This window comes from Coregonus clupeaformis, chromosome 1 (genome assembly GCF_020615455.1).
Source record: "Coregonus clupeaformis isolate EN_2021a chromosome 1, ASM2061545v1, whole genome shotgun sequence".
NCBI lineage: Eukaryota > Metazoa > Chordata > Actinopteri > Salmoniformes > Salmonidae > Coregonus > Coregonus clupeaformis.
This window is the reverse complement of record NC_059192.1, coordinates 11,837,147-11,851,529: the sequence shown is the minus strand read 5'-3', so window position 1 is coordinate 11,851,529 and position 14,383 is coordinate 11,837,147. Positions and strand designations below refer to the sequence as shown.

At 44.3% G+C, this 14,383-nt stretch overlaps 1 protein-coding gene across 1 annotated transcript in view; it reads left to right on the top strand.

The window, feature by feature from the left end:
- The window catches only part of LOC121584104 (glutamate receptor ionotropic, NMDA 2C-like), a 75,948-nt gene that overhangs the window by 21,140 nt on the left and 40,425 nt on the right, over positions 1 to 14,383 (top strand). The window contains exons 2-4 of the mRNA XM_041899971.2: positions 3,706 to 3,932; positions 4,027 to 4,163; positions 4,376 to 4,474. Of these exons, the coding sequence (XP_041755905.1) occupies positions 3,722 to 3,932; positions 4,027 to 4,163; positions 4,376 to 4,474 (447 nt within the window). The 5' untranslated portion in view covers positions 3,706 to 3,721. The remainder of the gene's footprint in view (positions 1 to 3,705; positions 3,933 to 4,026; positions 4,164 to 4,375; positions 4,475 to 14,383) is intronic.

The following is a 14,383-nucleotide window of genomic DNA, read 5'->3' as shown; positions in this document are numbered from 1 at the left end:
TTATTTAAAAAAATCAGAAACTTTGAACATCCCACAGAGCATCATTAAATCCATTATAAAAAAATTGAAAGAATATGGCACCACAACAAACCTGCCAAGAGTGGGCTGCCCACCAAAACTCATGGACCAGGAAAGGAGGGCATTAATCAGAGAGGCAACAAAGAGACCAAAGATAACCCTGAAGGAGCTGCAATGCTCCACAGCAGAGATTGGAGTATCTGTCCATAGGACCACTTTAAGCCGTACACTCCAAAGAGCTGGGCTTTACGGAAGAGTGGCCAGAAAAAAGCCATTGCTTGAAGAAAAAAATAAGCAAACACGTTTGGTGTTCCCCAAAAGGCATGTGGGAGACTCTCCAAACATATGGAAGAAGGTACTCTGGTCAGATTAGAATAAAATTGAGCTTTTGGCCATCAAGGAAAATGTCTGGCGCAAACCCAACACCTCTCATCACCCCGAGAACACCATCCCCACAATGACGCATGGTGGTGGCAGCATCATGCTGTGGGGATGTTTTTCATCGGCAGGGACTGGGAAACTGGTCAGAATTGAAGGAAAGATGGATGGCGCTAAATACAGGGAAATTCTTGAGGGAAACCTGTTTCAGTCTTCCAGAGATTTGAGACTGGGACAGAGGTTCACCTTCCAGCAGGACAATGACCCTAAGCATATTGCTAAAGCAACACTTGAGCGGTTTAAGGGGAAACATTTAAATGTCTTGGAATGGCCTAGTCAAAGCCCAGACCTCAATCCAATTACTTAAATATTGCTGTACACTGGAGCAGTTTTGCCTTGAAGAATGGGCAAAAATCCCAGTGGCTAGATGTGCCAAGCTTATAGAGACGTACCCCAAGAGACTTGCAGCTGTAATTGCTGCAAAAGGTGGCTCTACAAAGTAGAGGGGGGGGGATGTTGAATAGTTGTGCAGGCTCAAGTTTTCAGATTTGTTTTCTTATTTCTTGTTTGTTTCACAATAAAACATATTTTGCATCTTCAAAGTGGTAGGCATGTTGTGTAAATCAAATTATACAAACCCCCCCAAAAATAAATTTTAATTCCAGGTTGTAAGGCAACAAAATAGGAAAAATGCCAATGCGGGTGAATACTTTCGCAACCCACAGTACATGTCTGTTCTCAGCAGACACTTTTGTATTGTGGTTTACATTCAGAAGCAAGAACAAAGATTTATTTGTGGCTGAAAAAACTCTGTTGGCATTTCTTCATCTCAATACAAGGTGTTTCAATGCATTCTATTTGAACATCATGTGCTGACAACGTAGAGAAGAGCTGTGTGCCACAGACTTCACAGGCTTTCTTCTACACTTGGTGTAGTTCAATCTAATCTAAATTACTGCATTACTGCATTCTCATATAGAGGTACATACATGTAAGGGAAATTAGAAACAGAAAAAGTTAAATTGATTCCAACATTCTATCAACATACAGTACCTGGATAAGGGCTTATTAGGTTCTCACGTAGGGGGAAAGCTGCATCTCCCAGGAAAAGGACTTGGCATTGTGATACCTGGAAGGGCAACATGCAGTGATAAATCCAGGGTCTTTTGCAGCAGTTTGTACCCAAAATAACTCTCTTTAAACACTCCACCATAGCTCTCTCGGCCAAATGCTCCTACATCCACCATTGTTAACCTGTAGTGGCCACTGTATCTGGCCTATAATATGTGTTGCTAGGCACATAAAATCTAGTAGATCCCTATTATATGTGTTGCTAGTCACATCAAATCTAGTAGATCTCTATTATATGTGTTGCTAGGGACATCAAATCTAGTAGATCCCTATTATATGTGTTGCTAGTCACATCAAATCTAGTAGATCCCTATTATATGTGTTGCTAGGCACATCAAATCTAGTAGATCCCTATTATATGTGTTGCTAGGCACATCAACTCTATTAGATCCCGGGCAATATACACAAATTAAATTTTCTCGCCAGTCAAGTGTCTCTACGTGTACACTATTCTTCCTTGTTTGGGTGTGTCGTCACTTCCTTGTTTGGTCTTAGATGGCTATTACCAGCTCATCGCCCTCTACTGTCTCAGGGTAATATTGCTGCTTTCCACCTTTTTATTCGTCTTTCAAGCGAACGTCTTTTTAGGGAGCTTGCGAGCACACTAGTTCGGTTCGGCTAGCCGACTTCCGCTAACCCACAGCCGAACTGAAGCATGCTGACAGCATCCCCATCCATAACGCTCTAGCAAAACTCAAGCCTACTTAATGGTAATAGTGCTCACCTTTTCCCCTAGTGGTGGGTTTTGAAGGCATCTCCCGATGTCATCGGGACCTGGATGGATGTCCAATTTCAAAGTCAATCTTGAGTGACCTGGCAGGAGTTTGAGGGAGTGAGTGAGTGTGTGTGTGTACTGAGAGTTAGTATGTGTACACCGACAGTCAGTGTACGTACTGACTTTGAGTGTGTTTCCAGATGACATCTTGTAGAACCAACAAGCTCTCACAGTCTCACATCAGAATTAGACATTCATCCATGCTTCTCAAATGTCAAATGTATACATTTTTAAGGGTAAGTTTAGGCTTTAACTCCAAAATCTTAAGGTTAGGCATTAACTCAGAATGGTTAAGGTATGGGGTTAAGGTTTGGGATAGGCTTAAAACAAAAATTGCAAAAAATTACTTTCTATCGCTGGAAGTCGAATACTGACTTGTTTTACGTGTGACCTGGCTGTGTTGAGCAGGGCTAGATTAGTGTTAATGTCTGATGAAGGTCAGATCCTGGTGTCAGAGCTTCTGTGCACACAGCAGGAGGGTGTGAAGATGAAGAGGTGATTATAGCCATGACACCGAGAAAAAGGATTACAGAGGATTACACACACACGCACACGCACACAAAACACACACACACACACACACACACACACTCCAGAGAGTGATTTACACCTGTCAGGTCTAGCTGCTTCTATATCACACTAGCTGGTGTGGTGTGTGTGTGTGTGTGTGTGTATATGTGTGTGTGTAATGAACAGGAATGGAGAGAGAAAACGATAGATCATGCTTAAACCAATGCACTAAAGGACTATGAGGTATTAGTAATTGTCACTAGACTAAAGCTGCTTGCATGTCTGACTAGTGCTATTTTTCTCTCCCTCTACAACCCCCTCTTTCTTTCCTCCTCTCACCTCTCTCCATCCCTTCTTTCCCATCTCCTTGAGCCCTCTGTCCCACCCTCACTTCCTCTCCAACCCCCTCTTTCCCCTTTTTTTGAGCCCTCTGTCCCACCCTCACCTCCTCCCCTCTCCATCTCTCTCTTTCCCCCTCTCTTTGAGCCCTCTGTCCCACCCTCACTTCCTCCCCTCTCCAACTCTCTCTTTCCCCCTCTCTTTGAGCCCTCTGTCCCACCCCCACCTCATCCCCTCTCCAACCTCCTCTTTCCCCTCTCTTTGAACCCTCTGTTCCACCCTCACTTCCTCTACAACCTCCTCTTTCCCATCTCTTTAAGCCCTCTGTCCCACCCTCACTTCCTCCCCTCTCCAACCCTCTATTTCCCCTCTCTTTGAGCCCTCTGTCCCACCTTCACTTCCTCTACAACCTCCTCTTTCCCCTCTCTTTGAACCCTCTGTTCCACCCTCACTTCCTCTCCAACCCCATCTTTCCCCTCATTGAACCCTCTGTTCCACCCTCACCTCCTTCCCCTCTCCATATCTCTTTCTCTCCTCCTCTTCCTCCTCTTCAGGCAGTAAGGTGCTGACATGGGTGTTCCTCCAGGACAGCCACCTCCTTCTCCGCGATCTCCTCCTCCTTTCCTCCTCTTCCTCTTCCTCTCCTCCTTCCCTCCCCTCCTCTCCCGTCCTCTCATCCTCCATCCCTCTATTAATGTGGCGGTGGTGTTCAGTGGCTCCGCTTACCAGAATGAGGTCAGGGGTCGTTTGAGCAGAGAGAACTTCGCTGATCTTCCCCTAGGTATGTTCTTCACGTTAATCCTGATGTGCTCTTTACTATGTACACTTTGGAGGGCAACATTCATTCTTCTTCTTCTACTTCTTCTTCTTCTCAGAGGTGAACCCGGTCACTGTTCTGGTTAACGACACCAACCCTCGCGCCCTGCTGACGCGTCTCTGTCAAACCATGGCGACAGAGAAACTGCATGGAGTCGTGTTCGAGGACGATGTGGGATCAGGAGCTGGACCTCAGGTCTGACAATCGATCGATCGATCAATCAATAAATACATCAATCAATCATGATAACCAGGGTGGAAGGTTAGCTCAGATACTGACCTCTGTTCTTTGGGGATGGAAAATGGGATAGATATGAGATGGCAGAGGAGGTGGTAACATCCTCTATATGTTGAGTGTTGTGTGTATGTCTCTGACTGGACCTAATTAAAGCATGTGTTGTCTCCAAGGTGGCAGAAGTGGCTCAGATCCTGGACTTCCTGTCGACTCAGACTGCTCTGCCCATCGTTGGCATCAGTGGAGGATCTGCCGTCGTCATACCTCACAAGGTAAGACAACACATAATACTGTACCTATAATCAAACTACCACAACTAACAATAGCCTTCCACACACTGTAGTAGCCCACCAAAACCCGTCTCCATAAAGTGAGACAAATCTACTACAGAAGATCTTAATTTGATCACTCTTTTGTTCCTGAGAATTTTTCTATACAGCAGGAAATGCAAACTTGTAGTGTATTTTCATTTAAAAAGCCCTCTAAAGTTTGTAACTTTAATTTGGACTTTTCAGACTTGATTTTCCTTTCCGAAAAATGTATCAACCCCAACAAAAATTTTCATGAATTATAATCCAGATAATAATAACAGGATTATTTCCCTGCTCAAGCAAACTGGCTCAAATTAAGATACTACATATGTATACTGTATAGCCCTCAAATTCTAATCTGGACCTCAAAGCCCATTCCGCTACTTTTTTTCATTCTTCCCCTTTAATCAGGGACTGATTTAGACCTGGGACACCAGGTGGGTGCCATTAATTATCAGGTAGAACAGAAAACCAGCAGTCATCCGGGACTCGTAGGGTAAGATTTTAATACCCCTGTTTTATAGGGTACCAACTCTATTCACTACAGACAGCAATGCAACACCACAACACCTCTACAGACATGCAGTTTAACACCAGTCTGTAGATACATCTGTGAGTTCTGTCTAAACATGCAGCATAGGGCAGAGATCCGAAATAGAAATATGTCTTCTGCCTCCTCTCCATCGACCTTTATCAGATAACAGCTGGGAAAGAGTTGTTCTGCTGGGAAACACAAGCAGCAAATTACTCTGAGAATTAGACAGAGCAGAGAAGTGCTGAGAACGATCAATACCTCACGTACTCAGTCATCCCTACACAGATGAATACAGACACATTCTACCATGATGATGTGTACAGTGTTTCACTGTAACGAGTTCTGATAGACGCATTGAGCTTGATGGTTAGAGTGTAGAGAGATGATCGATCATCAGATCACTTCTGGTTCTGTAATCGTTGAAGTAGCCTGATTACTACAGTTTCAACTGAACCTCACCCTTTCCTCACCCTTTATTTTCACTTTGTCCCTCCCCTTGTCCGTAATTTTCCCTCACTTTCCCACATTCCCTTCCTATTATTTTCACTTTGTCCCTCCCCTTGTGCGTAATTTTCCCTCACTTTCCCACGTTCCCCTTCTATTATTTTCACTTTGTCCCTCCCCTTGTCCTTAATTTTCCCTCACTTTCCCACATTCCCCTTCTATTATTTTCTCTCATTTCTTCTTCATCGCTTCATCCTTCCCCTTTTTCTCTCCCCCTCTCCCCCTCTCCCCATCTCCCCCTCTCCTCACCCAAGAGATGTGAGACGTTAACACCTGTTATCAACACCCGGGTATTTATAGTACCGACACTCACCCACACAAACAGTACAGACGCACGCATGCACACTATTGCGCGTGCGCACACACACACTGCACACACACGCGCTCTCTCTCTCTCTCTTTCACTCACTCACTCACTCACTCACGTGCCCATGCCTAGCCTGATGCTCAGATTTAACAGGGGACACTTTGAGAGACAACCCAGTGGATGTGTCTGCTCCCTATGTTAATCATGTCAGGGGTTTAGCGGCTGTCTGTTAATCAGCACTCTGCATGGATGTGACTATTCATAGAAAGGCATCAAACACAATGATGGAGCTAATGAGAGACAGTGATTGATTGAGTGGAACTCAGTCAGTCATTATCTGGTGTCTAGATGAAGCTGTAGCCTACATGATTAATTATTACTTTAAATGTTTATGTGGTACCGACTCAAAACTAAATGAGAAGTCACATCAACTACATTTTTTAAAGTTATGATAATGAATTCACTTTTTCTCCCAGCATGCGCTACTGCAGGTAGATTTTTTGGAATTGTTTTTAATATCTGTGTTTTTGCATGTACATTGAGTGATTTATTGATTAATATTATGCTACACAAAGGTAAATAACATACATTTTTCTAAAATAATCCAATCATTTAGATAGATTGTTTGCACCCGTTACTGAAATGGTTGTTCCACTTTAAATGGCTTGGGTAGTCTCCTCACACTGTTTCTAACCTTGGCAGTCATTATGAATGCAGGTTGTGGGTGAATACAAATGTCAACTGTTGGATATCCTAACTCTGACTGGATTGCTATAGGAATTACACATCCCTTTGCAAGCCAGCATAATGTGACTTGCAGGTAGGGTTGCAAAATGCTAGTACATTTCCAAGGTTTTCCAGAAATCCCGGTTGTAAGATTCCTGGAAATCCTTCAACCAGGATTTTTTGAAAATGTGAGAATTTTGGGAAAGTTACTAGAATTTCTGTGTGTAGGCCAAACGGTTCGGACGCCACAGACAGAAGTTGGCAGATCGGCTGTACCGACTTCAGACGAGTCTCTTGACATTTGTGGAGGTCAGAGAACACCATCGTGTTCGTGAGAGTCACATCTTTTCGTAGAGGAGTCATAATAGTTTGTAGGCCAAACCGTTCGGATGCTACAGACGATTTTGTAAGAAGACCGATTTTTGGGATGTCTCATGCTCTGACAAACACCGCTCTAGCTCTGTCAACTTACACCGCAGATGCGAAAAATAGAAGGATTACTTTATCCTATCCCAGGTATTCCTCAAAGAGGTGGGGTTTCAAATGTCTCCGGAAGTTGGTGAGTGACTCTGCTGTCCTGGCGTCGTGAGGGAGCTTGTTCCACCATTGGGGTGCCAGAGCAGCGAACAGTTTTGACTGGGCTGAGCGGGAACTATGCTTCCGCAGAGGAAGGGGAGCCAGCAGGCCAGAGGTGGATGAACGCAATGCCCTCGTTTGGGTGTAGGGACTGATCAGAGCCTGAAGGTACGGAGGTGCCGTTCCCTCACTGCTCCATAGGCAAGCACCATGGTCTTGTAACGGATGCAAGCTTCAACTGGAAGCCAGTGGAGTGTGCGGAGGAGGGGTGACGTGAGAGAACTTGGGAAGGTTGAACACCAGACGGGCTGCGGCATTCTGGATGAGTTGTAGGGGGTTTAATGGCACAGGCAGGGAGCCCAGCCAACAGCGAGTTGCAGTAATCCAGACGGGGAGATGACAAGTGCCTGGATTAGGACCTGTGCCGCTTCCTGTGTAAGGCAGGGTCGTACTCTCCGAATGTTGTAGAGCATGAACCTGCAGGATCGGGTCACCGCCTTGATGTTAGCGGAGAACGACAGGGTGTTGTCCAGGGTCACGCCAAGGCTCTTCGCACTCTGGGAGGAGGACACAACGGAGTTGTCAACCGTGATGGCGAGATCATGGAACGGGCAATCCGTCATCCATACTGATATGTCTGCCAGACATGCAGAGATGCGATTCGCCACCTGGTTATCAGAAGGGGGAAAGGAGAAGATTAGTTGTGTATCGTCAGCGTAGCAATGATAGGAGAGGCCATGTGAGGATATGACAGAGCCAAGTGACTTGGTGTATAGGGAGAAAAGGAGAGGGCCTAGAACTGAGCCCTGGGGGACACCAGTGGTGAGAGCACGTGGTGCGGGGACAGCTTCTCGCCACGCCACTTGGTAGGAGCGACCGGTCAGGTAGGACGCAATCCAGAGTGAGCCGTGCCGGAGATGCCCAGCTCGGAGAGGGTGGAGAGGAGGATCTGATGGTTCACAGTATCAAAGGCAGCAGACAGGTCTAGAAGGACAAGAGCAGAGGAGAGAGAGTTAGCTTTAGCAGTGCGGAGAGCCTCCGTGACACAGAGAAGAGCAGTCTCAGTTGAATGACCAGTCCTGAAACCTGACTGGTTTGGATCAAGAAGGTCATTCTGAGAGAGATAGCAAGAGAGTTGGCTAAAGACGGCACGCTCAATAGTTTTGGAAAGAAAAGAAAGAAGGGATACTGGTCTGTAGTTGTTGACATCAGTGGGATCGAGTGTTGGTTTTTTGAGAAGGGGTGCAACTCTCGCTCTCTTGAAGACGGAAGGGACATAGCCAGCGGTCAAGGATGAGTTGATCAGCGAGGTGAGGTAGGGGGAGAAGGTCACCGGAGATGGTCTGGAGAAGAGAGGAGGGGATGGGGTCAAGCGGGCAGGTTGTTGGGCGGCCTGCAGTCACTAGTCGCAAGATTTTATCTGGAGAGAGAGGGGAGAAAGAAGTCAAAGCATAGGGTAGGGCAGTGTGAGCAGGACCAGCAGTGTCATTAGACTTAACAAACGAGGATCGGATGTCGTCAACCTTCTTTTCAAAGTGGTTGACGAAGTCATCCACAGAGAGGGAGGAGGGTGGGGGGGGGGGATTCAGCAGTGAGGAGAATGTGGCAAAGAGCTTCCTAGGGTTAGAGGCAGATGCTTGGAATTTAGAGTGGTAGAAAGTGGCCTTAGCAGCAGAAACAGATGAAGAAAATGTAGAGAGGAGGGAGTGAAAAGATGCCAGGTCGGCAGGGAGTTTAGTTTTCTTCCATTTCCGCTTAGCTGCCCGGAGCTCTGTTCTGTGAGCTCGCAATGAGTCATCAAGCCACGGAGCTGGAGGGGAGGACCGAGCCGGCCGGGAGGATAGGGGACACAGGGAGTCAAAGGATGCAGAAAGGGAGGAGAGGAGGGTTGAGGAGGCAGAATCAGGAGATTGGAGGGAGAAGGATTGAGCAGAGGGAAGAGATGATAGGATGGAAGAGGAGAGAGTAGTGGGAGAGAGAGAGCGAAGGTTGCGGCGGCGCGTTACCATCTGTGTAGGGGCAGAGTGAGTAGTGTTGGAGGAGAGCGAGAGAGAAAAGGATACAAAGTAGTGGTCGGAGACATGGAGGGGAGTTGCAGTGAGATTAGTAGAAGAGCAACATCTAGTAAAGATGAAGTCAAGCGTATTGCCTGCCTTGTGAGTAGGGGGGGACGGTGAGAGGGTGAGGTCAAAAGAGGAGAGGAGTGGAAAGAAGGAGGCAGAGAGAAATGAGTCAAATGTAGGCGTAGGGAGGTTGAAATCCCCCAAAACTGTGAAGGGTGAGCCATCCTCAGGAAAGGAACTTATAAGGCGTCAAGCTCATTGATGAACTCTCCAAGGGAACCTGGAGGGCGATAGATGACAAGGATATTAAGCTTAAATGGGCTAGTGACTGTGACAGCGTGGTATTCAAATGAGGAGATAGACAGATGGGTTAGGGGAAAAATTGAGAATGACCACTTGGGAGAGATGAGGATTCCTGTGCCACCACCTCTCTGACCAGATGCTCTCGGGGTATGCGAGAACACATGGTCAGACGAGGAGAGAGCAGTAGGAGTAGCAGTGTTTTCAGTGGTATCTTGCAGTAGGAGTATATTGTTCTATATCTAATTAGAGTATAGATAACCCTCGTAGCTTCTTAAACAGGTTCTAACTGACAGCCTTGTAAAGATTGAGACTTACTCTCTGAGAGATGAGTCACTCACGGACTTACAACAAGCCCTGGCTCTTAAAGCTAAGGTATGGATAGACATCTAAATGGCTATGTCTAAGACAGTGTAGGAGAGACAGTAACAGGCCTATGTCTAAAGCTGTATAGCTAGACATCTATGAAACATCTCTTATAAGAATAAAAATATAAGATACATGCAGCTCCATTAGACAAAACAGCTTAAAGCCAAAGTATTGCGAGACAGCTTTCTTCATAAGACATACTTTAAAAGAACCCTCTGATACCCGTCTTTATGTCAAAGAGACATGACAGGTCTGGACACTGAATAGAAAACAACATGAAGTAGATAAAGCTCTCCTGATCCTTCCTGTTCATATCTAGGCTGATCTACTCTCCAGCCTCTGTTCTTTGTGAACTCTACAAAGAAACTCTTCAGTAGGGTCTCTTGCAATAGACCAGGTGGGGAGGGAGGTGTGTGTGTGTGTGATTATATTAATAGATTAAAGGGTTCAATAGTGCTTGATTATCAATGGCCCTGCAGCCGCTGATGATAAAGATGCATCTTTGATGATGTCTTTGGTGTGTCTAAAAGGACCCTGCTCTTCAGTCTCAGCCGCCTATTTCTGGTTCCTGTCTTTCTCCTTTGTCCTCTATCCCTGATCTATCCATCACTAAACATGGAGCGATGAAAGGAAGATAAAATAATGAGAAGAAGAAAGGAAAAGAGGGTAAGATAGAGATAGAGGGGGAGGAACTTTGGTGTGTGTGTGTGTGTGTGTGTGTGTGTGTGCGTGTGTGTGTGTGTGTGTGTGTGTGTGTGTGTGTGTGTGTGTGTGTGTGTGTGTGCTTCCCAGGCTAAGAGTCCCATCTTTTGGTTGTGTTCAGTAGACAGTGGTGTATCCTAATGTTGTGTTGAGGGACTGGTACACCGGCTAACATCACTATCTCCTAATGTTGTGTTGAGGGACTGGTACACCGGCTAACATCACTATCTCCTAATGTTGTGTTGAGGGACTGGTACACCGGCTAGCATCACTATCTCCTAATGTTGTGTTGAGGGACTGGTACACCGGCTAACATCACTATCTCCTAATGTTGTGTTGAGGGACTGGTACACCGGCTAACATCACTATCTCCTAATGTTGTGTTGAGGGACTGGTACACCGGCTAACATCACTATCTCCTAATGTTGTGTTGAGGGACTGGTACACCGGCTAACATCACTATCTCCTAAAGAGGTCCCCTGAGGAATACACTACCATCATCTACACACTACAGCGGGATAAACACTCAAACACCTACCGTAACGCAGCCGGGGCTCCATGGAAATCAGGTCATGTCTATCCAGAAACACATGGTAATCGTAATTAGTGGTAATAGTGGAACAGTAAAATAACTGTATGTAAGCAGCCATTGACTTGAATGTGCACCAGTATGGCTTACACTGTCTTTCTGTTTGTGTAAACTGCAGTTTAATATTAGTTTGGCTATATTGACATCCTATACACAGGCAATTTGGATGTTTAATGATAGTGTAACGAACCTTGCCTAGGTATAGGCCTATGTCAGAGTAGGTGGTGGGATGGTGCCTTGGGGGCCATTGGCGAGGCATGCACACGTGAGGAACTTGGTGTGGTGTAGTGTAGTGTAAGGACACGCTCTCCTGAACGGAGGGGATAGTACTGTGTAATGAACATTGCCTAGGTAGTAGTGGTGAGCGGGTCAGCTGTTTGTTCACCAGCACCCACCCGCAATTGCTAATATCCCATCTGCAACCTCCTGACTATATGTGATAAATAGAACATCTGAGACCCTAACCTGCAAATATAGAAAATGCGCTGTAGAGTCAGAGATGCCGGAACTATTTTTGACAGGGGGGTGCAGGATTTTTTTTAAAGCCTAATTTAGATGGGCATGTGTTCTGCTTATAATTTCCAACATTTTGGTGGGCTAATTGTTAGTCAACTTGTCTATAATTAGATACATGCAGCTTCTCTTCTGTCATTACTTGTTGCCCTAGAAGACGAAATAAACCCTTGCTGACCAGAAAATATGTCGTACATCGATAGAGTGAATGCTTCAATCTAGTTGACATCGGTAAAGTTTTCTCTTTCATCTCTGCTTCTCTCACACAGCAAAGATGTTTAAGGACCGGGTATAAAATGCAATAACAAAAAAAGAAAAAAAAAGTTTCTGCACTAAATATTTCAGTTCGGCTTGAATGCATATTTTATGTAGTTTAAATACTATCAGCTTTTATGATGCTGATCAAAATAGCACATTTACAGACGGTCCCTAACCACGCATTCCGTCTCTCAAGATACTGAAATAAATCAATCATATTTCTTCCCTTCTGTTCCCGAGTAAAAATGTACATTTGGTGTATCATTTTACTGGAAGAACTGCTCAATTCTGCAGGAGTTAATATTATATTAGTATAACACCTCACAATCATCACACATAACATCTTTCCCAAACATTAGGCTACTGTTCTGGCCCTCCCTTCTCTTTATTTTAACTCTCCCTTTCGCAGCTTTTTTCTTAGGGGCCGATTCCGACCCGAGTTAAGCCTGCGTAAATGGAATGTAATTCTCTTTTTATGTACTTTTCTCTCTATGCGTATTCTGACCTTGAACTTAAGCATGAGAATAGCATGCTATTTATCCGCTATTCTTTCGCGGTGGAGATCGAATAAATGAAGGTGTGGCGGAGGTGTGGACTTAATTCCCTAATAATTCCACCACCTTTACGCACAACGAAACCATGAATAAGGTCTAGCAAACCTACTGGTTCCAAGTGGAAAAAGCATGTACTTAATTTTTTCCGATTGAAATAACACCATTCTCCATGCACTGTAATTTACAACTTGATAAGAGCTAGGTAAATGAGTAATCAGTTTGGATAAGGGAATTGTAAATTTGAATGTGAAACCATTAATATGGCAGCAAACTGAAGCACATCAACATATCAACTTTCCCACAGTAACGTTTATGAAATGCTGTGCCATTATGCAGAATTTTAATTGTACAGCCTTTAAATTGTGGCCTCTCTCGAATGTCTTGATCCTTAAGAGTCTATTGATGCACCCCTGGGTCAATCTAAGTAACACAATAAAACAAATCCCGTCAAAATCTGTCAAGATCCGTCAGTTTAAGCTAAAGATATCTGTTTTGCATTGGATTCATCTCAATCCACCACATCAGCCTATGTCAGCCTTCCTCATCTGCGGTGGAAGGTGGCTGAGCTACAGCGATGTTTGTCACACCATGAGACATCCTGAAAATCGGTCTTCTCACAGAAACGTCTGCAGCGTCCGAATGGTTTAGCTTACAAACTAATGACCACTCCATGGAAATATGAGACTCTCACGAACATGATGGTGTTCTCCGTTTGCTCTACGACCCCCACAAACCCCACAGGACTCCTCTGAATGGAAGTATGGAGGTAGTTTTGTACCAACAAAAATAAGGGGTTAAACATGTGTCCCAAAATATTATCCTGATCTTTCTTATATCTCCTAGATATAGGACAGACACTTCAAAACCTTATTCCTTATTATTTATTGTATTTTTTGCCATTTATGAATGCGCTATTCAATGCGTTTCTATGGGCTATAGTAGTAAAGGCCAAATTCAATATATTTTTATAAAAACTAATTATACTTAAAGGGGTCCTAAAATTCCAAATCAAATAACTAAATGATCCATGGTATGACCATCTAAAAACAATTCCACAATTCCCCCAACGGCTTACACCTTTAGAGGTTTCATTATAGGCTTCCCCAACATTCTCTGTTTCCTATTTCTGTCATGTTAAATATTAGCCTCTATCGACTGTCAGTAGGCCTAATAACAACACATATTACACTGCCAATGTACTGTTTCCTGTTCCCTTCAGTTGGCATAGCCTAGGGCTATGGTGGTCCGTAGGTGATTGTCAAGCAAATAACTGTCGGTCTCACAGTAATTGACTGTTAATTAACATAAACACATTTACCATCTCCTGGCTTCCATGCATGGCCTACAAGCCACTGATGCAGACCTTTTGAACATCTACATTAAAAAAAGTAATAAATCCATGTAATATAGCCTACACCATCACAATAAATCCATTATTTATGTTAGACCGGTCTAAAGAAACATAATATCAAGAAAATGTAGTCTATTTCAGTAGAACAGAATAGCATACTCTGAGTTGTCCTTATGTTAGGCCCTGATCTGGCTATGCCATATGGCTGTGTGCTACACTAGTTCATTTAGCAGACAAGATTTGCTTAGAATTCCGTGGAATTATTTTATATAATTTTATAGTATGAAGAATACAATTGAACATAGCTGAATAAAATGGAAAGGATATTTTCTCCAAACAATTTGAGGGAGTAGGCACATGTGGCTCTTCTGTGTTGAGCGGTTAACAAAGAAACAGGTACTCCTATATGCTTAATTTAGAGTTATTTATGCAACTTTAGTTTAGATTTTTAATACATTCTAAGGCTGCATGATGCGACTCTGATGATTATTTGAAAAATGTTGCATGAAAGGCATGAGCTCTG